This window comes from Saccopteryx bilineata, chromosome 1, assembly GCF_036850765.1.
Source record: "Saccopteryx bilineata isolate mSacBil1 chromosome 1, mSacBil1_pri_phased_curated, whole genome shotgun sequence".
In the NCBI taxonomy this organism is placed as follows: Eukaryota; Metazoa; Chordata; class Mammalia; order Chiroptera; family Emballonuridae; genus Saccopteryx; species Saccopteryx bilineata.
In genome coordinates, this window is record NC_089490.1 from 14,460,400 (window position 1) to 14,483,111 (window position 22,712).

The 22,712-nt window shown below is 46.2% G+C and overlaps 1 protein-coding gene across 1 annotated transcript in view; it reads right to left on the minus strand.

The window, feature by feature from the left end:
• Positions 1–22,346, minus strand: part of STK38 (serine/threonine kinase 38) — a 48,418-nt gene extending 26,072 nt beyond the window's left edge. Inside the window, exons 1-5 of the mRNA XM_066237436.1 lie at positions 22,084–22,346; positions 13,548–13,683; positions 6,221–6,272; positions 5,190–5,312; positions 3,160–3,243 (exon numbers count right to left, since the gene is read on the minus strand). Of these exons, the coding sequence (XP_066093533.1) occupies positions 3,160–3,243; positions 5,190–5,312; positions 6,221–6,272; positions 13,548–13,678 (390 nt within the window). The 5' untranslated portion in view covers positions 13,679–13,683; positions 22,084–22,346. The remainder of the gene's footprint in view (positions 1–3,159; positions 3,244–5,189; positions 5,313–6,220; positions 6,273–13,547; positions 13,684–22,083) is intronic.
• Between the last annotated feature and the right edge of the window lie 366 nt (positions 22,347–22,712).

Sequence of the window (22,712 nt, forward strand, 5' to 3'; positions counted from 1 at the left end):
TCTGCCGCCACGCTCACTAGCACAGGCTGCTGAGACGGGTGTGCATGGTCTGCCGCCACGCTCACTAGCACACCCAGCCGAGACGGGTGTGCATGGTCTGCCGCCACGCTCACTAGCACACCCAGCCGAGACGGGTGTGCACTGGTCTGCCGCCACGCTCACTAGCACACCCAGCCGAGACGGGTGTGCATGGTCTGCTGCCACGCTCACTAGCACACCCAGCCGAGACGGGTGTGCACTGGTCTGCCGCCACGCTCACTAGCACACCCAGCCGAGACGGGTGTGCACTGGTCTGCCGCCACGCTCACTAGCACACCCAGCCGAGACGGGTGTGCACTGGTCTGCCGCCACGCTCACTAGCACACCCAGCTGAGATGGGTGTGCATGGTCTGCCGCCACGCTCACTAGCACACCCAGCCGAGACGGGTGTGCATGGTCTGCCGCCACGCTCACTAGCACACCCAGCTGAGACGGGTGTGCACTGGTCTGCCACCAAGCTCACTAGCACAGGCTGCTGAGACGGGTGTGCACTGGTCTGCCGCCACGCTCACTAGCACACCCAGCTGAGACGGGTGTGCACTGGTCTGCCGCCACGCTCACTAGCACAGGCTGCTGAGACGGGTGTGCATGGTCTGCTGCCACGCTCACTAGCACACCCAGCTGAGACGGGTGTGCACTGGTCTGCTGCCACGCTCACTAGCACAGGCTGCTGAGACGGGTGTGCATGGTCTGCCGCCACGCTCACTAGCACAGGCTGCTGAGACGGGTGTGCACTAGTCTGCCGCCACGCTCACTAGCACAGGCTGCTGAGACGGGTGTGCATGGTCTGCCGCCACGCTCACTAGCACAGGCTGCTGAGACGGGTGTGCACTGGTCTGCCGCCACGCTCACTAGCACACCCAGCTGAGACGGGTGTGCACTGGTCTGCCGCCACGCTCACTAGCACACCCAGCTGAGACGGGTGTGCACTGGTCTGCCGCCACGCTCACTAGCACAGGCTGCTGAGACGGGTGTGCATGGTCTGCTGCCACGCTCACTAGCTCACCCAGCTGAGACGGGTGTGCACTGGTCTGCCGCCACGCTCACTAGCTCACCCAGCTGAGACGGGTGTGCACTGGTCTGCCGCCATGCTCACTAGCACACCCAGCTGAGACGGGTGTGCACTGGTCTGCTGCTACGCTCACTAGCACACCCAGCTGAGACGGGTGTGCATGGTCTGCCGCCATGCTCACTAGCACACCCAGCTGAGACGGGTGTGCACTGGTCTGCTGCTACGCTCACTAGCACACCCAGCTGAGACGGGTGTGCATGGTCTGCCGCCATGCTCACTAGCACACCCAGCTGAGACGGGTGTGCATGGTCTGCTGCCACGCTCACTAGCTCACCCAGCTGAGACGGGTGTGCATGGTCTGCCGCCATGCTCACTAGCACACCCAGCTGAGACGGGTGTGCACTGGTCTGCTGCTACGCTCACTAGCACACCCAGCTGAGACGGGTGTGCACTGGTCTGCCGCCACGCTCACTAGCACAGGCTGCTGAGACGGGTGTGCACTGGTCTGCCGCCACGCTCATAGCACACCCAGCCGAGACGGGTGTGCATGGTCTGCCGCCACGCTCATGAGCACAGGCTGCTGCTCACTCTTCAGGACGCTGACCCGGGAGGGCCGGTGGCCAGGAGCCTTCACTGGACCACACTGAGACCAAACCCAGGGCTCTGAGCTGGACTCAAACCCTCATTCTAGCAGGCATTTCCTTTACTTTCATGTAGAAAATGCTCCACACTAGTTTTGAAGAAGGTGTAACATTTACGGACTGTTTTTACACAGTGCCTGGGTCATCTGTCCCAGCGCTGGGGAGCTGGCATCTACTATGACGAAGTACTAGGCGAGAATCATGACGTGTGCTTCCTTACAGTTTTATTCTGAATGCTAATTGTTTCATAAAGAAAGATTCTGAGCCTTAGATGTAGGAAATATGTCTTGTAAAAATAAACCTTACTTGTACAACACAAAATATACTCACTAATCACTACAGCTTTAGTTTCCTTTTCAAGGTGGATAGAAACTCTCAGGGCCCACACCCATACTACACACTCTTTTCCAGAAAATACATAAGTAGAGCTGTTGTGTGTTTTTAATAAGGTTAGTGTTAGCATAAACAACAGTGTCTGGAGACTTACTGCCAGAGTACTTGATACTCTCAATCGAAATTTTCAGGAGTCTAAAGCTTCTGGGTAATATGAAAATCAGAGAGAAAATATAAATCCCAACTGTCAAGCTGGGACTTGAATGAGTCCTCAGCAGTTATACCTCCTCTGAAGAGGCAGAAAGAACAGGGTGTGGGCCAGTCTCCCCACTCGCGGGCTCTGCACCCAGAGCCCTCCTCGCCACAGGCTCTCGCTTCGCCCTCCTGGAGCGTCTGACAGTCTCCCACGGGGTGTTTGCAGGTGTCACCAACTGCAACCTGTTCTTAAGCGACCAGCTAAATACAACCAGATCTCTAGAAAGTCTATATTCTCATTTTTAATATACTGTTCCGATATTTAAAGTATACTTGGCATAAACTACCTATGTATCTTATAAATCTATTTGCAAAGTAGGTTTAGGTTTCGAAAGCATTCTTAACTCTTAAAGAAGATGTGCAGTGCTCTGCCGCTTACATCGAGTTTCCGATTCACTCATTCATTCCCTCTTCCCTTTCAGGGAACGGTCAGTTACTGAGCAGACCCAACTCTGGTTTCCGTGTAGAGAAGAATGTGTATTCAGACACATTTTAGAGTGCAAATTCCAACTTCTAAGTCCTCAGCCTCAGTTCCAAGGTATACATACAATTTCTACCTCTCAGCATTCAGTAAGGAACATGCTTCAAAAAAGGCTCAGAAGGGCAACTTGCGACCACTGGGATGCACAAATAGCACACGCTTCTCCAACAGGTTTGCAACTTTAAAAAGAGTGTGCATAACACATAGGCATTATTTGTACTTTTAAAATATGTGCACCTACTTTTTTGTTGGATAAAGGAAGGGAATATTCTATGTATATTCATACCTGACAGCTAAAATAACTGTAATAAGAATAAACATCCCCGTTAAGCAGAAAGATCCACCTTAGTAGACAAAAGCGCATGCGGTGGCTGAGCCTCACAGCGGCTGCACTTTACCTGCTCTTTCTCAAGCATGTCTGCTTTACGGAGTATTTTCATCGCGTACACATGCCCTGTGTCTTTCTTCTGAACCAGCCGCACCTGAAAGTTAATGTAAGATGCCACATTAAAAGTTTACAATGCCAAGTTAATGCTTTCATGTGTTACAGAAACATTTAAACTGAAAACATATTACAATTTTAACATAAGCAAACAGAACAGAGCAGAAGAAAATGCTTTTTGATGTTCCAAAATAGATACATTAGACCCGTGAAGTCAGCGCTGGCAACATCCTCAGACACCTCCACATGCGAACAGCTTTAGCTCCCTAGCTGAACTGATCTGATTTAAAACCCTCACTTTTGAATTTAATTTAAGGACTCACTGACCCCGTGGCACATATTGTGTAGTCAGCTCCGAAACCATAAGTAAATGATTACAATGTTTAAAACAATAGCAAAAGTGCCTGAACAGTGGTGGTGCAGTAGACAAGAGTGTCGACCTGGGATGCTGAGGATCCAGGTTCAAAACCCTGAGGTTACCGGCTTGAGTGTGGGATCACTGACATGACCCTATGGTTGCTGGCTTGAGCTCAAGGTCGCTGGCTTGGAGCCCACCGCCCCCAGTCAAGGCACATATGAGAAACAATTACCGAACAACTAAAGTGCCACAACTATGAGTTGATGCTTCTTATCTCTCTCCTTTCCTGTCTCTGTCTAAAAAAAAACAAAAAAAAACACACAACAGCAGACCAGTGTGTAAAGCGCCGACCTGGAATGCTGAGGTCCCAGTTTGAATCCCTGGGCTTGCCCACCAGTCAAGACGCATAAGAGGCAACTACAAGTTAATGCTCCCTGCTCCACCCCACTTTCTCTCTCTCTCCCTCCTCGCTCTAAAAAAGAACAAGGAGGGCCTGACCTGTGGTGGTGCAGTGGATCAAGCATTGACCTGGAACCATGAGGTCGCCAGTTCAAAACCCTGGGCTTGCCCGGTCAAGGCACATATGGGAGTTGATGCTTCCTGCTCTTCCGCCCTTCTCTCTCTCTATCTTTCTCTCTCTCTAAAATGAATAAATCAAAATAATTAAAAACAATAATAAAATAAAAAATAAACAAATAAATAAATAAGAACAAGGAGGAAAAGAATCTGACATGTAAAATTAGAGAAATATGGTTGTATGCATCCTGAGTCCCTATGTAGAGGCGGTTCTGTCGATTTCCCTCTCCTAAGGGACCAGCCGGGATCGGAATGCGGAGGGATCAATTCAATCTTCCGCCTGTGATTTGAACATGCACTTACACTTCCTCGAGGTGCGGCTTTTCAGTAATACACTGCTTTTATCCAAAGATAACGAAACTATTGCATCAGGTCACCCACTCTGGATGTTTTCCGTTCCCGGGGATGACCTCACACGGGCTCATTCAAACCCTCCCCACCAGACTGCTCTGGTGACCAAGCAGGATGTATTTGCAAGACCAGCTGGGACAAAGGTACAGATTCTCTCAGCTCTCCACCACTATCCGTGTAACTCATCCGCACAGATCCTGCCTCCGAGGGCCGCTGTTCAGCGCTGTGCCAGTCCAGCAGGAAGCAGCACAGGGTGAAGACATGCTGCTAGCTCACTGCTGGAGAGGCAGCGTGGTTCCAGGGGAATGAGAGCTTCCAGGTCAGGACAGCGGGTTCCACTTCCAGCACCACCACTGCACAACGGCTGTGGCACACTGCAATTATATACCCCCCCCCCCAGTCATCTATGTATGAGTATTGTGTCTATAGGAGAAAAGCTCAGGAAATGATAAGGGTTGATGTTCTTCTATCTTCCGACACTCCCCTAGACCAATACTTAAAACATCAACATACCTCTGGTGAAACAGAGAACAAACTGAGCTCTGGGACAGTGGAGGAAGTCAGGGTGTGAGGCGGCAGGCTGCCCTGTCCTACCCCGTGTTTCAGTCACATCAACAACCACGCGCTCACGGCACGTCAGAAGCTTTGAGGGTCAATGGTATTTCTGTACTCGGTAAGCAGATGTAGCTGTGGGTTCTTACCTCACCAAATGCTCCTCGGCCTATCACTTTTAAGGACTCAAAATCTTCCAGTCCAAGTCTTGTTCTCTTCAAACGGAGAAACTCTGTTTCCTTCCGAGCATGAGCTGACCTCCTGAGTCGTTTCTAAGGGGTAAGTAAAGGGAGAGAGGAATGGTGGCGGGGGTTGGAAGTCCACAACAAAGCCATATTGGAGACCTGACCCACCCAGAAAGCAGGGCCACACCAGGCTAAGCGTGGCCCTTTCACACGGGAAAGCACCACAGAAGGACGCTAGAGGTCACTTCTCCCTCCCCCAGCCTTCAGCTACCAGGACCGAACCCCACTGCCCAGGGGGGCGCTCCCTCCAAGGCTCTCACTAAGCCCCCTCAGCAATCCAGTATTCTAACCTTTCTAAAGAAGGCGGGACAATGAGCAACGTTTTCCTTTCACCTTTGTTATATAAAAACTGTGTGTGCTTCTTAATTTCCCTATGGGTGTTTTACACACTGCAGTTCGTTTTATGCTTTAGTTTTTTATTATTCCTATAAGTCTGGGGTATTTTTCGCCATTTCCCTGGGTTTTGTGATTCATTTCTAATTTTGAAAGCATTTCCACCGCCATTTCGGTTCCCGGCAATCTCTGGTTAACCCCATTTTCTCCGACCACATCTGTGGGTACTGGAGGAAAGGCCCCATTTGAGAGATCTTCTGCCTTGATAATGACTTCAAAAATGTGTCCCCCTTCTACGGCACCTTCAGTGAATTATTTAACTATGCTATCATTTGCCGTTTAACAATTTAATCTAGTTTCATCTCCTTCTTTCTTGGAATTCTAAATTAATTCTAATTAATTTATTAGAGCTGTACCTGGAGAAGTCTTCCTCTCCTGAGTGCTTAATAACCCCCTCTGCATGAACGCCTAACTCCAGAGGCACACTGGCCTCCCAAGTCCGCTGCTGAGCCAACCCCCCAGTGCATGAACACTAACGATTTCCTGAACAAGATTCGGCTGCCACGCTGGGTTTCAAGGGGAAAAATTCTGATTTTAATTACCTCTTCATCTTTTAGGCCTTCTTCTTCCATCACTTTTTCTAACTTCTTTTGTCTAAAAATAAACATGTGAAGTAACATTTGAATAATTTTCTGGAAAATCTATGCAAACATAATTATTTTTTAATGACAATAACAGGTAAATCTTAAAAGAGCTCATTAAAGCAACAAATTACATGTTACTAGGACCAGTGAAAAGATCCCCACTCTTCGTTAGTTCTTCATTTTGAAACAGATTGCATAAGATGCTAACGCAACAGAGAACCGTATTTTGAAAAGTTCCCACTCGCTTGCCTGCTCGCTCTCCTTTTTTCCCCTGGCTGAACTGTATTTCCTCCTTAAACCACAAAACAGCTGGTGTTTGATAACCTCATATCAGGGTGTTTCTCCCCCTCTCCTTGACTGAAATCTACTTCCTTTATTTTTACATCTTCCTCCTCCTCTTCCTGCCACAAAGAGTAATAAACAACAAAGGTAAAAGGCAGAGTCTGGATGTCCAAGGGAGGTAACTGGCATCACTACAAAACTTAAGGACTCTAGCCCCTTGGAGTACTGAACTTTAGGAACTGTATTCGAGAATATTTTTTATCTAGTCTCATACCAATATAATAAAACTAAAATGAAAACTTCCTTACAACCAAGTCCGTGTGACCTTTATTTATTCGGCATAATAAATAAAAGCGCAGGGGCTGGCCTCTCCCCTCCACCACTGCCGACATTCCAGAAGGCATGCGATGTGAGCAGGGCGGGCAAGAGTCAAGCACAGGGTACGTGAAGTAGTGCATGTGGCCCAGTGTGGCAGAGGCACACAACACTTCTATGTGTGCCTGCCTCTTAGTGGCTCTTAGTCTGAGGACAACTGAGAACCTCCAGAGGCATGTGCACAAGGACTGATGTGACCAGGTTTCTGTTTCAGAATGGCAAACAGCAGTAATGAGCTAATGCACTGGCAGGAAAGGCAACTGACAGACTGAGGCAAATCAAAAGCTATGTAAGGATTCAGATGTGTAGTAAAGAGCTGGAACTAGTGCTAGAAACCTAAAATGAAATGAACAGAGCTATTGCACAGATGACCAGCAAGGAAAAAGTCTTAGAATTTCTTGTGTGGGAGGACAATGCAGCCACTAACCAAGATAAGAAACACAGACAGAGGCAAGATAATGGAAAGATAATGAGTTTCGTTTTGGTAAATGACTATGTATTGCAATAATAGTATTTGGTTGAAATGAATATACTGTTAGAAAACATATTACAAATCCACTGCATCAAATGATGACAAAGAATGTGTGTCTAAATGCTCAGGAAGTAAAAGTTCTATTCTGTCTCTGATGGAAAGAAGTACGTGACTGTCAGCTTCCCACTTTTCTTCTAATTCCCAGACATTTTGGGATATCATTTATATGTGCTCATGTATCGGAGGGAGAAGGCTGTACTATTGGTAGTTTCAGAAGTGTAAATTAATTCCATATCAGTGGCTAAATAGCTGAAATAGAAAAGAATAGGCCCTGGCTGGTTGGCTCAGTGGTAGAGCATCGGCCTGGCGTGCAGGAGTCCTGGGTTCGATTCCCAGCCAGGGCACACAGGAGAAATGCCCATCTGCTTCTCACCCCTCCCCCTCTCCTTCTTCTCTCTCTCTTCCCCTCTCGCAGCCAAGGCTCCATTGGAACAAAGATGGCCCGGGCGCTGAGGATGGCTCCATGGCCTCTGCCTCAGGCGCTAGAATGGCTCTGGATGCAACAGAGCGACGCCCGGATGGGCAGAGCATCGCCCCCTGGTGGGCATGCTGGGTGGATCCTGGTCAGGCGCATGCGGGAGTCTGTCTGACTGCCTCCCTGTTTCCAACTTCAGAAAAAGACAACAAAAAAAAAGAAATAGGGAAGAACAGGAAGAGTCAAACTATCAAGGGCAAGAACGGTAAGAACGCCACCACGTTCAGCTCCTTTTGTGCCTTAGGTATCAAATACATCATGCCTTCTGACCATATATTTTCTGAGTGACCACATCCGACTGTACTAGAAGTTCAAAGTGCATCACACGATGTGTGTCACAGAGACAGCTCCTTCTGACTATATTTTAAATCTAAACTCAAACTGAGTTTTCCACAGCTTTATTCCAAGTTAATTAAATTGGTTTCAGTAAAGTTATCAGAATCAACTCTGGCCCTGGCCAGTGGCTCAGAAGATAGAGTGTCGGTCCAGTGTATGGACATCCCAAGTTCGATTCTGGGTCAGGGCATACAGGAAAAGCAACCATCTGCTGCTCTCCACCTCCCTCTCCCCCTTCTCTCTCTCTTCCCTTCCTGCAGCCAGTGGTTCAACTGAGTCAGGCATCGGCCCTGGGTGCTGAAGACAGCTGAGCTGACTCGAGCATTGGCCCCGATGGGGTTCTTAGGTGGACTCCAGTCAGAGTACATGCAGATAGATGTCTGTCTCACTATCTCCCCTGCTATCTTTAAAAAAAAGAGAAACAAAACAATATTTGTAACATCAAAACTAACAGTGAAGTAGTGCGTGCTTTTGCCCTTAACTCAGGAACAAAACAAAAATATCTACTCACAATGCTTATGTTCAATATTGCACCTGAAATTCCAGTCAATGCAAAAAGGCGAGAAAAGAAAGCTATATCGATAGGAAAGAAAGAAGTAAAACTCTCTATCTAAATAGGACATGGTTGTTTGCATAGAAATTTCTAAGGAATCTACAAAAATAAGCTGCATTTAGAATAAGTAAATTAGCAAGTCACAGAACACAATTAGCAAGTCACAGAACACAAGGTCAATATACAAAATTCAGTTATATTTCTATATGCTACAGCAAAGAACAGGAAAATGAAATTTTAAATATCCACTTATAATAGCACCAACCCACCCAAAAGAGTACAAGGAATAGATGAACAAAAGACACTTAATACCTCCACACTAAAAACTAAAAAACAATGCTGAGAAAAATTAAAGCAGACTTAACAAAATGGAAAGCTATACCATATTCATGCATCGGGACTCAATACTGTTAAGATATCCATTCTCCCCAAACTGATCTACAGATGCAATACAATTACAATCATAATTCCATCAGGCTTTCCTGTAAAAAATGACAACCATTTCTACAATTTATATGGAAATGAAAAGAACCTAAAATATCCAAAGAAATCTTGAAAAAAAGGAAAAAAACCCCAAAACTATTAATAAGTTGAGGACTTCATAGCCGACTTTGAAACTTACCACAAAGATACAGTAATCAAGGCAATGTGATACTGGCACAGGGATAACTAGATCAACGAAACAGAATTGAGAACCCAAAAATAGATACACACTTACATGGTTTTAATTTTTAACAAAAGTGTCAAGGTAATCTAATGGGGGAGGGGGAAAATAATCTTTGCAACAAATGATGCTAAAATAAATGGATATCCAAAAGAAAAAAAATGAATCTTGGCCCTGGCCAGTTGGCTCAGTGGTCGAGCCTCAGCCCAGCATGTGACTGTCCCTGGTTCCATTTCTGGTCAGGGCACACAGGAGAAGCGCCTGTCTGCTTCTCCACCCCTACCTCTCTCTCGCCTCTCTCTCTCTCTCTCCCTCTCCCTCTCTCCCTCTCTCCCTCCCTCTCCCCTTCCTGCAGCATGGCTCAACTGGAAAAAGTTGGCCCCAGGCAGTGAGGATGGCTCCTAGGCCTCCACCTCAGGCACGAAGAGCTCCAAGAAGAGCTGGGTTGCTGAGCAATGGAGCAATGCCCTAGATGGGCAGCACATCGCCCCCTAGTGGGACTTCTGGGTGGATCCCAGTCGGGGCGCATGCAGGAGTCTGTCTCTCTGCCTCCCCTCCTCTTGCTGAATAAAAAAGAAAAAAATAAATAAATCTCAACCCCCATTTCATATCACACATTTACTAATTCAAGACGAATAATAGTACTAAATGTAAAAACTAAAACCATAAAACTTCCAGAAGAAAACAATATTTTTATGACTTGGAGGTAGGCAAATGTTTCTTAGAGGTCACAGAATGCAATAACTATAAAAGAAAAAAATGCCAAAATTGAAATTTTCTGCTCATCTAAAGAAATGAAAGATTGGAAAGAAAATGAACAGAACCTGTATGGTTTTGCAAACCAACATCATCCCAATAAATTCAATTAAAAAAAGAAAGAGCCCTGGCCGGTTGGCTCAGCGGTAGAGCGTCGGCCTGGCGTGCAGAAGTCCCGGGTTTGATTCCCGGCCAGGGCACACAGGAGAAGCGCCCATCTGCTTCTCCACCCCTCCCCCCTCTCCTTCCTCTCTGTCTCTCTCTTCCCTTCCCGCAGCGAGGCTTCATTGGAGCAAAGATGGCCCGAGCTCTGGGGATGGCTCCTTGGCCTCTGCCCCAGGCGCTAGAGTGGCTCTGGTCGCAACAGAGCGACGCCCTGGAGGGGCAGAACATCGCCCCCTGGTGGGCAGAGCGTCGCCCCCTGGTGGGCATGCCGGGTGGATCCCGGTCAGGCGCATGCAGGAGTCTGTCTGACTGTCTCTCCCCGTTTCCAGCTTCAGAAAAATACAAAAAAAAACCCAAAAACATATGCCTATGTATGTTTATGACCCGGCAATTCCACTCCTATATTCACCCAAGAACTGAAAACAAACATTCACTAAAAGATCTATCACAAATGTTCATAGAAACTCATTCAAAATAGCAAAAAACTGAAAAACTTTCAGTCCAGATGTTTATCAACAGAAGAATGTATAAATAAACTGAAGTATAGGCAAAAAACAGAATGGTAGTCAGCAATATAAAGGAACAAAATTATCAATACAACAGCAATACGAATGCACTTGAAACATTAGGTTGAGTGAAAGATGCCTTATTCAAAACGAGTCCTTAACTATATGAACCTGTTTACATGTTCCATTTATATGGAATAGGCAAGACCAAATCAATGGTAGAAACAAAATCACAATAGTGACTGCCTGGGGTTGAAGGAGTATTATCTTTAGAAATGAAACAACTTTTCGAGATAATGGCCATGTTTTATGTTGTCATAGAAGTCTAAGTTATATAGGTGCATGCAATTGTCAAAACTCATCAAATGGGCCTGGCCTGTGGTGGCACAGGAGATAAAGCCCCAACCTGGAATGCTGAGATCACCAGTTTGAAACCCTGGCTTGCCCGGTAAAGGCACATACAACAAGCATTTAATGAACAGCTAAGGTGAAGCAACTATGAGTTGATACTTCTCACTCTCCACCCCTCACTCTCCTCTCTTTGTAAAATCAATAAAGAAAATCTTTAAAGAAAAAAACTCATCAAATGCCAACTCTTTTTTTTTTTTTTTTTGTACTTTTTCTGAAGCTGGAAACGGGGAGAGACAGTCAGACAGACTCCCGCATGCGCCCGACCAGGATCCACCCAGCACGCCCACCAGGGGCGAAGCTCTGCCCACCAGGGGGCAATGCTCTGCCCCTCCAGGGCGTCGCTCTGCCGCGACCAGGGCCACTCTAGCGCCTGGGGCAGAGGCCAAGGAGTCATCCCCAGCGCCCGGGCCATCTTTGCTCCAATGGAGCCTTGGCTGCGGGAGGGGAAGAGAGAGACAGAGGGAAGGAGGGGGGGGGGTGGAGAAGCAAATGGGCGCTTCTCCTATGTGCCCTGGCCGGGAATCGAACCTGGGTCCCCCACATGCCAGGCCGACGCTCTACTGCTGAGCCAACCAGCCAGGGCCAAATGCCAACTCTTAAGACTGTGCATTTCACTGAATGCAAATTTTACTCCTTTAAAATACTGAGCTCTAGTTTGTTATGCAAGCAGAAATATTAAGAAAATACAGTGATCCCGGCCAGGGCACATAGGAGAAGCGCCCATTTGCTTCTCCACCCCTCCGCCGCGCCTTCCTCTCTGTCTCTCTCTTCCCCTCCCGCAGCCAAGGCTCCATTGGAGCAAAGATGGCCCGGGCGCTGGGGATGGCTCTGTGGCCTCTGCCCCAGGCGCTAGAGTGGCTCTGGTCGCAACATGGCGACGCCCAGGAGGGTCGCAACATGGCGACGCCCAGGATGGGCAGAGCATCGCCCCCTGGTGGGCAGAGCGTTGCCCCCTGGTGGGCGTGCCGGGTGGATCCCGGTCGGGCGCATGCGGGAGTCTGTCTGACTGTCTCTCCCTGTTTCCAGCTTCAGAAAAATGCAAAAAAATATATAAAAAAGAAAAAAAAAAAAAAAGAAAATACAGTGACATCTAAAACATACTTCAAGTACAGCAAAAAATTAAGATAGATTAAAGAATGCACAGAGGGATGAATACACAGATATGTGATAAGACAACAAATGGTATTCCAGAATCTAGATGTCATATTTATGGGCATTCTTTCAACTTATCTGCACTTTTTTTCTTTTTATCTTCAAATGGTTTTTATTTTCCACATAAATAACAACCTATGTGGTATACTCCATGACAGTGGTTTTTAACTACCAGTTCACAGACCGGTGTTGGTCTGCCAGAAATTTCATGACCCTAGACTCTATAATCTTTCTACAACATCCCAGAGCGACTCTTTTGCAGACTAGTTGTGGAAAACCACTGCTCTATGGTAATATTTTCAGTGTTCTAAAATATTAATAAAGAGGAAAATATCCCTCAGAAATTGTTAATGCTTCAGAGGTCCTTTCAAGGATTTAAAACATTTTAAGTAGCCCCCCCTTTTCTGTTTGCCCCTCTCCTTTAAAGGAAACAAAATAAAAATATTAAATTGTATCTGAATAATTATTCTCTGTCAACTTCCATAATAAAATGCTGGGAATAAATTTTAATCATGAGTTAACTACATGAACAGTATATAGACACCAGAGCAGTAACAAAAGCTGCTACTACCACTGTTAACTAAGTGATCATTATGTGTAAAGCACTATCGTAGGTATTCAAGTATTGTTTTGTCTAATCCCCACAGCAATTCTGCAAGGCAAGCAGTTTTGCCCCCATTTTCCAGATGGGGGAACTGATACCCAGAAAGACAAGGAACCTGTTCCAACCTCACACGGCTACCAAATGGGAAAGGCAGGATGCAAACCCAAGTCTGACTACATAAGTGCTGTTCTCTCCATTATATCACACTGCCTTCATGAACTCCACGGATATGGCTCAATTAATTGTTTTATACTATCATGGAATTTTGTGTCATTGACGTAATAGTAGAAATATGTGGGTTATAACAGCAAGGGCTTTGGAAACCAATGACACTGTCATTCCACTGCAATGGGATAGGCTATAACATGGCTGTTGTTATTCTTGTCTCCTTTCAACAATATTATGAAGGTTCTGTATGATACCAGACATAAATACCAAAACAATGACATAATTTTCTTGGACAAAATTCTTTACCTCATCTCTCGTTCTTCATGTTGAGCGATAAGGTTGCTATAGAAATTCTCCAGTGTCACTTTGGTCATTGTCACCCTTTCTTTCGTGTGATTACTCATGGAGGAGCAGGGTGTTGAGCCCGTCATTGCCATGGCCGCTGGAAACAAAGAAAAGAAGAGGTGTTAGTCTCAGAGTTAGAACCTACAATTACGCGCTCTCCTACCTTACCGGTAGGAAGGTAAATTGGTACAACTTTTCTGGAGGACAGACAAGTACCTGTAAATAACAACAGCCAAACAAACAGAACACTTGGTGAAAATATGTATATATTAGTGTCCTATGACCCTGAACTACTACCCCTAAGGAAAAGGCCTAGAGAAATTGTCACACAGGCTTGTAACGGGACATACACAAGAAAATGTACATTATGCCATCATCTTGTTAACAAGTTACAGAGGCAATTCAGTAAGAAAAGAAAGAAAATGCTGGGGATGAATACAAAGAAACAGCATGTAGCACTCAGAAGCAAATCTACCAGCACCTCAAAGTGACACAAATATATCTTTAAAAAGTGTTGTATTTAAAAAAAAAAAAAAACATTATCACAATACCATATGGGTAAATTAAGAATATATACTGTAGACACAGTATAGCTCTTTGCCATCTAAGAATCTACCTTGGGGAAATCAAAGACCCATAAGGGTTCACACACAAGACAGTTCGATGCAGCACTATAAACAAAGAAAAACTAGCCTGTCCAGGCGGTGACGCAGAGGATGGAGCATTGAACTGGGATGCGGAGAACCCAGGTTCGAGACCCCGAGATCGCCAGCTTGAGCGCGGCCTCATCTGGTTTGAGCAAAAGCCCACCAACTTGAACCCAAGGTTGCTGGTTCCAGCGGGGGGGTTGCTCGGTCTGCTGAAGGCCCGCGGTCAAGGCACATATGGGAGGGCAATCAATGAAGAACGAAGGTGTTGCAATGCGCAATGAAAAACTGATGATTGATGTTTCTCATCTCTCTCCGTTCCTGTCTGCCTGTCCCTGTCTATCCCTCTCTCTGACTCACTCTCTGTCTCTGTAAAAAAAATAAATAAATTTTTTTTAAAAAAAGAAAAACTAGAAATAACTTGAATATCCAACAGCAGAACTGATTAAACTATTAAAAAGCCTACAATGAAATAATATGCAGACAATTAAAATATGTTCAAATGTTTAATGCCCGGAGAAATGTTCCCACTTTAAGTGAAAAGAATAGGTTGCAAAACAGATTATATACCATGATCTTAATTTTGTTCACAGAATTATTTTAAAAAAATATACATATATAGGCCCTGGCCGGTTGGCTCAGTGGTAGAGCGTCAGCCTGGTATGCAGGAGTCCCGGGTTCGATTCCCGGCCAGGGCACACAGGAGAGGAGCCCATCTGCTTCTCCACCACCACCCCCTTCCTTTCTATCTCTCTCTTCCCCTCCCGCAGCCAAGGCTCCATTGGAGCAAAAGTTGGCCCAGGTGCTGAGAATGGCTCCATGGCCTCTGCCTCAGGCACTAGAATGGCTCTGGTTGCAACAGAGCAACGCCCCAGATGGGCAGAGCATCGCCCCCTGGTGGGCGTGCCAGGTGGATCCGGTCCGGCGCATGCGGGAGTCTGACTGCCTCCCAGTTTCCAACTTCAGAGGGATATGAAAAAAAAAAAAAATATATATATATATATATATACATATTGATATATATATCACATTATCAAATGTTTTATATATATATATGAGATATATACATATCTCAAATGTTATTAGTGGCTTAACTCTAGGCAGTGAGAATACAATAGATCATTTTATTCTTGTTTATGCTTTCCACATTTTCTTGTTTTCTTCAATGAGCACGTACCATTACCGTTAAGTTACCAATAACTTTTAAATTTAAATTTTTGGCCCTGGCTGGTTGGCTCAGTGGTAGAGCATCGGCCTGGGTGTCAATGTCCCGGGTTTGATTCCCAGTCAAAGCACACAGGAGAAGCGCCCATCTGCTTCTCCACCCTTTCTCATCCTGCTTCTCTTTGTGTGTCTCTCTCTCCCCATCCTCCCCCTCCTGAAGCCATGGCTCGACTGGAGCAAGTTGAGGACACTGAGGATGGCTCCATGGCCTGGTCTCAGGCGGGAAGAAGAGCTTGGTTGCTGAGCAACAGAACAACACTCCAGATGGGCAGAGCATCACCCTCTAGTGGGCTTGCTGGGTGGATCCAGTTGGTGCACATGTGGGAGTCTGTCTCTGCCTCTCCACCTCTCACTGAACAACAGCAACAAAAAAATTATGATTTCTACAGTTTAAAAAGTCTGACTAAAATGCTCATCTACAGTATATATATGCATTCTGACATATATATTTAATAAATGTTTACTATCTATATGAATTTACCAGTTAAAACAAAGACCTATGATGGAAGCAATATTACCAAGGAAAAAAATGCATCACAATTTTAGTGATGGATAATACCATAGAAACAAGCCACCCTAAGTTCCTAGTTTTACCTATGAGAAAGCAACAAAATTTAACAGGATGACTGAACATTTTTTTCCTAAATTGAAATCTCATTTTCCCCCCAGAAATTTCTGTCAACCTATATTGTCACACTTGACCAGACTACTCACCAACCTTAACAGGCTCCAGCACTGGCAATAATGTCCAACATTTACCCTTCTGTGTCTTCCTCCCACACACCCTACCTCCAAGTCTGTCTTTTCACCCAAAACACAGCTGACTACAAATCAGGAGAGCCAAGGTTCATTTTCAAAGGGCGTGCATTTCATGAAAGTTCTCCCCTTAATACTTAACAACTTCTTTATTTTGTAGAGCAAACTAAGACTTTTAAGGAATGCGCAAACACTTTTTATTACTAAGAAAAAAGACAACATTAAGCAATTTTATAAAATACTACTCGGGGGGAAAAACAAAGAATAATCCTTTCAGAGCAAAGAGATTCCAAATCAAGGCTCTACTTCAGAGCCAAACATTTTGATTCATGGTGTGTCCAATGATCAGTAATCACCAATTTGAGACATTAAACTTAGCTCTACCTTATTATAAAATAAGATTGTTTTATGGGAAGTTTTTGCTAATACCAAAACAAACTCAAGTGTTTTTAGGATATCAGAATTTCTTTGAAAAAAAACCAACCTCTGTTTGGTTATAAAGCTTGGGTGTGGTTCCTTGTTTGTCAGCCTGTACCCCCTCTCCACCCACAATGAAAACCACAAGCACTCTAAGTTTGATGAAGAAATGTGAAAACCAGATTTAAAAACAAGTCTGAAGCAAGTGAGCACATTGTACTCCAGTCATCCACTGTCTGAAAATTTCTGGAAACCCCTTATATACACTGCTCACAAAAATTAGGGGATATTTCCAAATGAATATGAAGCAATAAAATATCCCCTAATTTTTGTGAGCAGTGTATTTTAACTAAAATTACTTCAACTTAAAAATACAACTAGAGTGAATGAGTTTAAGCCTGAGACAAACAGTGTCTTCCAAATAATAGGTGGTTAATAAATGTAAGTTTAGCAAGTTAGTGATTTTTCAGTTTTCAACAAAGTTAAAACAACAAAATTACATTTACACTGATGAGCACATAGAAACTGGGGGGGGGGGGGATTTGGCCCACTTAAGTCACTGGCATGACTTACTAAACTTTTTAAAAGGTCAACAGAAGATCTTGGCCACTTGGCTCAGTGGTAGAGAGTGGGCCCGGGGTGTGGCTGTACTGGGTTCAATTCCAGGTCAAGCGACCATTTGCTCCTCCACCTGTCCTCTCCCTTCTCTCTCTCTCTCTTCCCCTCCTGCAGCCGTGGCTCAATTGGTTCAAGTGCATCAGCCTGGGTGTTGAAGATGGCTTCATCGAGCCTCCACCTCAGGCACTAAAAATAGCTCAATTTCCAGCTGGGCCCCAGATGGGTAGAGCATAGACCCCAGACAGGGGTTGTTGGATGCATCCCAGTCCAGCCCAAGCTGGAGTCTGTCTATCTATCCTCCTCTCCCTTGGAAAAGAAGAAAGAGGAAAAAAAGATCAGCAGGAGATTAAGTTCACTCAAAGATGCTTTGTAATAGGCCAACAAATTTTCTAACAAAATGGTTTTCAACCTGCACATATAGTCTCTAACGTAAGGCAAAGGCTGCCCTGGCCTTCCCCTTTAACCTTTCTTTAAAACCTCCTCCTGTTTTTCTCCACTCATAAAAGGGTTAGTTTAATTCTAACAATCTTACATTGAAAGATACAATTACTCTGCCCTACAGCAATTTATAGGTTCACTGGATCAACCAAATACTTTTTTTAATTGATTTTTACAGAGAGAGAAGAAAGGAAAAGAGAGAGAGAGAGAGATCAGTTTGTTCTACTAATTTATGCACTCATTGGTTGATTCTTGTATGTGCCCTAACCTGGGATCAAACTGCAACCTTGGCGTATCCAGACAATGCTGTAACCAACTGAGCTACCAGACGCTTTTTTTTTTTTTTTTTTTTTTTTTGTATTTTTCTTAAGCTGGAAACGGGGAGGCCAGAGCCAAAAATTTAAATTTTAAAGTTATTGGTAACTTAACGGTAATGGTACATGCTCATTGAAGAAAACAAGAAAATGTGGAAAGCATAAACAAGAATAAAATGACCTATTGTATTCTCACTGCCTAGAGTTAAGCCACTAATAACTTTTGAGATATGTATATATCTCACTTATCTTTATTATATGCGGCTTAAGTGTCTGTCACCGATAGCTTATTGGTTGCTTGCATAACTGTACTAGCCAATGGGGTGAAGTTGCCATGGCATTCAAATAGTCCCACCTTCTGGCATGCCACCTCACAAATTGAGGTTAAAGATTGGAGTAATTATTATGCTGTTAAGAAATCTTAACACCAGAAGGGGTCTTTGCAATGGTACAAGACTAGAGGTTCTCCAATTGAAAAATAATGTCATAATAGCTAAGTCTTTGACTGGCTCCTCTAAAGGTGAAATACATGTCATTCCAAGAATTGATTTGGCTCCATCTCAAACAGGGTTGCCGTTTCAATTGAGACGTAGACAATTTCCTGTAAAACTTGCCTTTGCTATGACCATCAATAAGTCTCAGGGCCAAATGCTTAAGCGTGTTGGCATTTTTTTTACCTGAGCCTGCATTTGGACACGGTCAACTTTATGTCGCCTGTTCAAGAGTTCGTGAATGGACATAAAATTAAAAATAATTGATGGTCCTCTGCAAGGCAAGCTTAAAAATGATGGAAAGATCTACACAAGAAATGTTGTGTACAAAAAGATCTTTGACATGTGAATTAACATTTTATTATTTAAATCACCTTTATTTATTGAGCTAGCGGTGGCTCTTAAGAAATGTACCGCCAGTGGTTTCCTTCATTGCACTCTACTTTAAGCAATTAAGCAAGTAGAAGGGGGAAACCCCGTGGAGCAGTAAGCAAAGGGGCGTCCTCACCGCCTGCCCTGGGTAATTCAGTTTGAATTAGCAGACACCTTTGCACAAATCGTTTTAATTACAATGTATAATATCTAGAACAGCGGTCATTTCGTATGACCGCCGGGCTTTCTAGTATATACACACACACACACACACACACACACATACACATAACATTTGATAATGTGATATATATCAATATGTATGTATATATATATATTATATATATATATATTCCCCCCCCCCCATCCCTCTGAAGTTGGAAACGGGAAGGCAGTCAGACTCCCGCATGCGCCCGACCGGGATCCACCCGGCACGCCCACCAAGGGGCGATGCTCTGCCCATCTGGGGCATTGCTCTGTTGCAACCAGAGCCATTCTAGTGCCTGAGGCAGCGGCCATGGAGCCATCCTCAGTGCCCAGGCCAACTTTTGCTCCAATGGAGCCTTGGTTGCGGGAGGGGAAGAGAGAGACAGAAAAGAAGGAGAGGGGGAAGGGTGGAGAAGCAGATGGGCGCTTCTCCTGTGTGCCCTGGCCGGGAATCGAACCCGGGACTCCTGCACGCCAGGCCGACGCTCTACCACTGAGCCAACTGGCCAGGGCCAAGGCCAGACGCTTTTTATAAGACATGGCTTGCCTGACCAGGCAGTGGCTCAATGGATAGAGCGTCGGATTGGGATGCGGAGGATCCAGGTTTGAGACCCTGAGGTAGCCAGCTTGAGCGTGGGCTCATCTGGCTTGAACAAAAAGCTCACCAGCTTGGACCCAAGGTCGCTGGCTCAAGCAAGGGGTCACTCGGTCTGCTAAAGGCCTGCGGTCAAGGCACATATGAGAAAGCAATCAATGAACAACTAAGGTGTTGCAATGAAAGACTGATGATTGATGCTTCTCATCTCTCTCCGTTCCTGTCTGTCTGTCCCTATCTATCCCTCTTTCTGACTCTGCCTCTATCCCTGTTTAAAAATAAAAAAAAAGACATGGCTTTCCTTCATGTTTTTGATGATCCAAGCCTTCACGCCTGACCTACAGACTGGCCTATTTCTTTCATTCTCCAACTCTGCAAAATTAGTAAATAAATATGTAGGTGAGGAATTCTGAAAAGTTTTTAAAAATTGACAAAAGGACATGATGCTCATAAGCAGGGGTAGGCACTGCAAACATAAAAGGAGGTGAAATGAAAACCATTGTTTTATTCCGTCTAGAAAGCTACACGTGGCTGGCTGGCTGACTGACTTTACAATGGTACTGTTATCTCTATAAATACACCTGTCTCATCAATTCGGTTTACTTTCTTGTGACTAGACAACCCAAATCTTTCATTTGGACAACTCAACAGTGGGGCTAAGACAATTCCTTAAGAGTGACCTACCTGCCCTGGCCGGTTGGCTCAGCGGTAGAGCATCGGCCTAGCGTGCGGAGGACCCGGGTTCAATTCCCGGCCAGGGCACACAGGAGAAGCGCCCATTTGCTTCTCCATCCCTCCGCCACGCTTTCCTCTCTCTCTCTTCCCCTCCCGCAGCTGAGGCTCCATTGGAGCAAAGATGGCCCGGGCGCTGGGGATGGCTCTGTGGCCTCTGCCTCAGGCGCTAGAGTGGCTCTGGTCGCAACATGGCGACGCCCAGGATGGGCAGAGCATCGCCCCCTGGTGGGCACAGCGTCGCCCCATGGTGGGCGTGCTGGGTGGATCCCAGTCGGGCGCATGCGGGTGTCTGTCTGTCTCTCCCTGTTTCCAGCTTCAGAAAAATGAAAAAAAAAAAAAAAATGACCTACCTAATTTGTCTTACTAAACAGTAAGCCACTGCAAAGCAAGTCTTATACTATTTTTAATATCCTCCTCGATCTCCTGTGCAATGCTATATGCACTGAGTGAGCCCCTTATAAAAAGCCTACTGGGAAAACACTTGTGTCCATTACTGGGTGTTGAGAATACTTATGTGTGACAGGGAATGGTTTTCTATGCAGAGCTGGAGGAGAGAATTCCCATCCTCTTATCAGGAAGTCGGTATCTACTGTCTGGGGTAGAGCGGAGCCTGTAATTGTGATGGCTGTTTTATGTTTAGGGAAACCACAAGTACTGCCTGGCTAATTCCAATTCAGAGCCAAGGTGACCCGAGAGGAAGAGGAAGCACAGGGTCTACTTCACCCCAGGCCCCCCTCTGGACATGTCAAGCGCAACAAGTTTCTCCCTGCCTCTCTTAATCAGTTCCAAGTGCAGCTGGCCGATCTTGTCTCTCGACCAGCCATTCCACACACTCTCTGACACTGAGACTTCCCTCTAAGTCCTTCTCAACTTGCCTGTTTCACTCCATTCTTAATAGGAGAGTCCTCACTACATTTTTTAAAATTAATTTTAATGGGGTAACATTGATAAATCAGGGTACATATGTTCAGAGAAAACATCTCCAGGTTATTTTGACATTCGGTTATGTTGCATACCCATCACCCAAAGTCAAATTTTCCTGTGATGTTTAAGGTTATCTGAAGGCCGGTACCCAAGGACAGACCCTGGGGAAGGGAGCCGACTCAAAGGTACCAGCACACACTACCGGGGCTCTACACAGCTCTGCCTCACACTACAACTCTCAGGCTCTTAGGCTCCAACAACAACAACAAAAAACGAGAGAGAGACCCTGACTGGGTGGTTGGTTCGGGTCGGGTCGGGTCGGAGCAGTAGGAGAAGCAATCAATAAGAGCACAACGAAGGGAAACGAGTTGATGCTTCTCTCTCTCTCAAATCAATGGAAAATTTAAAAGGGGGGGGGGGATTGGTAACGGGCGAGATCCCGGAGAGGACTGAGACAGCAGAAGGCAGACAAAGCTGGCACCTTGGAAAGCAGAGGGCCTGGCTCCCCACCCCAACGGCACACGGAGCGCGAGACGCACCGGGGTGGGGAGCCTAGGCCCGCGAGACCGTGGGAGGGCCGCCGAGGAGCCTCAGCGCCCGCGGGGCGGGGGCTGTCGGGAGCCGGACAGAGCGGCCGAGGGGCCCGGCTGGGCTGCAAGAAGGGCGCAGGCGGGCAGGGGACAGTCCCCGAGCCGGGGAGAGAGGAGACGAAGGCGAAAGCCTGGCGCGGACCGAAGAGTACGGCGGCAGAACACTCACCAAAGCCCGCAGGAAGGCTGAGCTGGAGGCGGCGGACCGCCGCGGGTGCCGGTCCGGCCAGAGGGATCGCCACAGGAGGGGAGGGGACAGCGGAGGTGCTCCGAGGTAGGGGACCACGGGCGGTTGCAGGTGAGAACAACAGGAAGCGCTCCAACTGCCGGAAAAGACGGCAGCGCGGAGGGGCCAAGGCACCCGGGTCCCCCACGGCGGAGAGGGGCTGGCGGGGCGACCAGGGACCCAGACTGCGCAAGCGTGACTTCCCGGAGACGCGGCGGGGACTTTCGGGACTGCGCGTGCGCGGCCCCGCCCACCTACCCACACCCTCCTGGACTTACCAGAACAGAGGCCAGGGTGAGGGCAGAAGTGTGAGGTGCGGTTCGGTTCTTGGGTGGGCTGGGCGGGGGAAGTGGGGGTTGAGGGAGAGGTTCCCTTTGTGTTTTGTTTTCTCACTTTTTACTTTGAAATAGACTCACGAAAAACTTGCAAAATTAGTCCAAAGAAGTCCCATAGACCCGTAACCCACCCAGCTTTCCTCAATATTTTATGTAACTAGGCAACACTATCAAAACCAGGAAATTGACATTGGCACAATACAATTAACTAGACGGATACAATTAACTAGATTACAG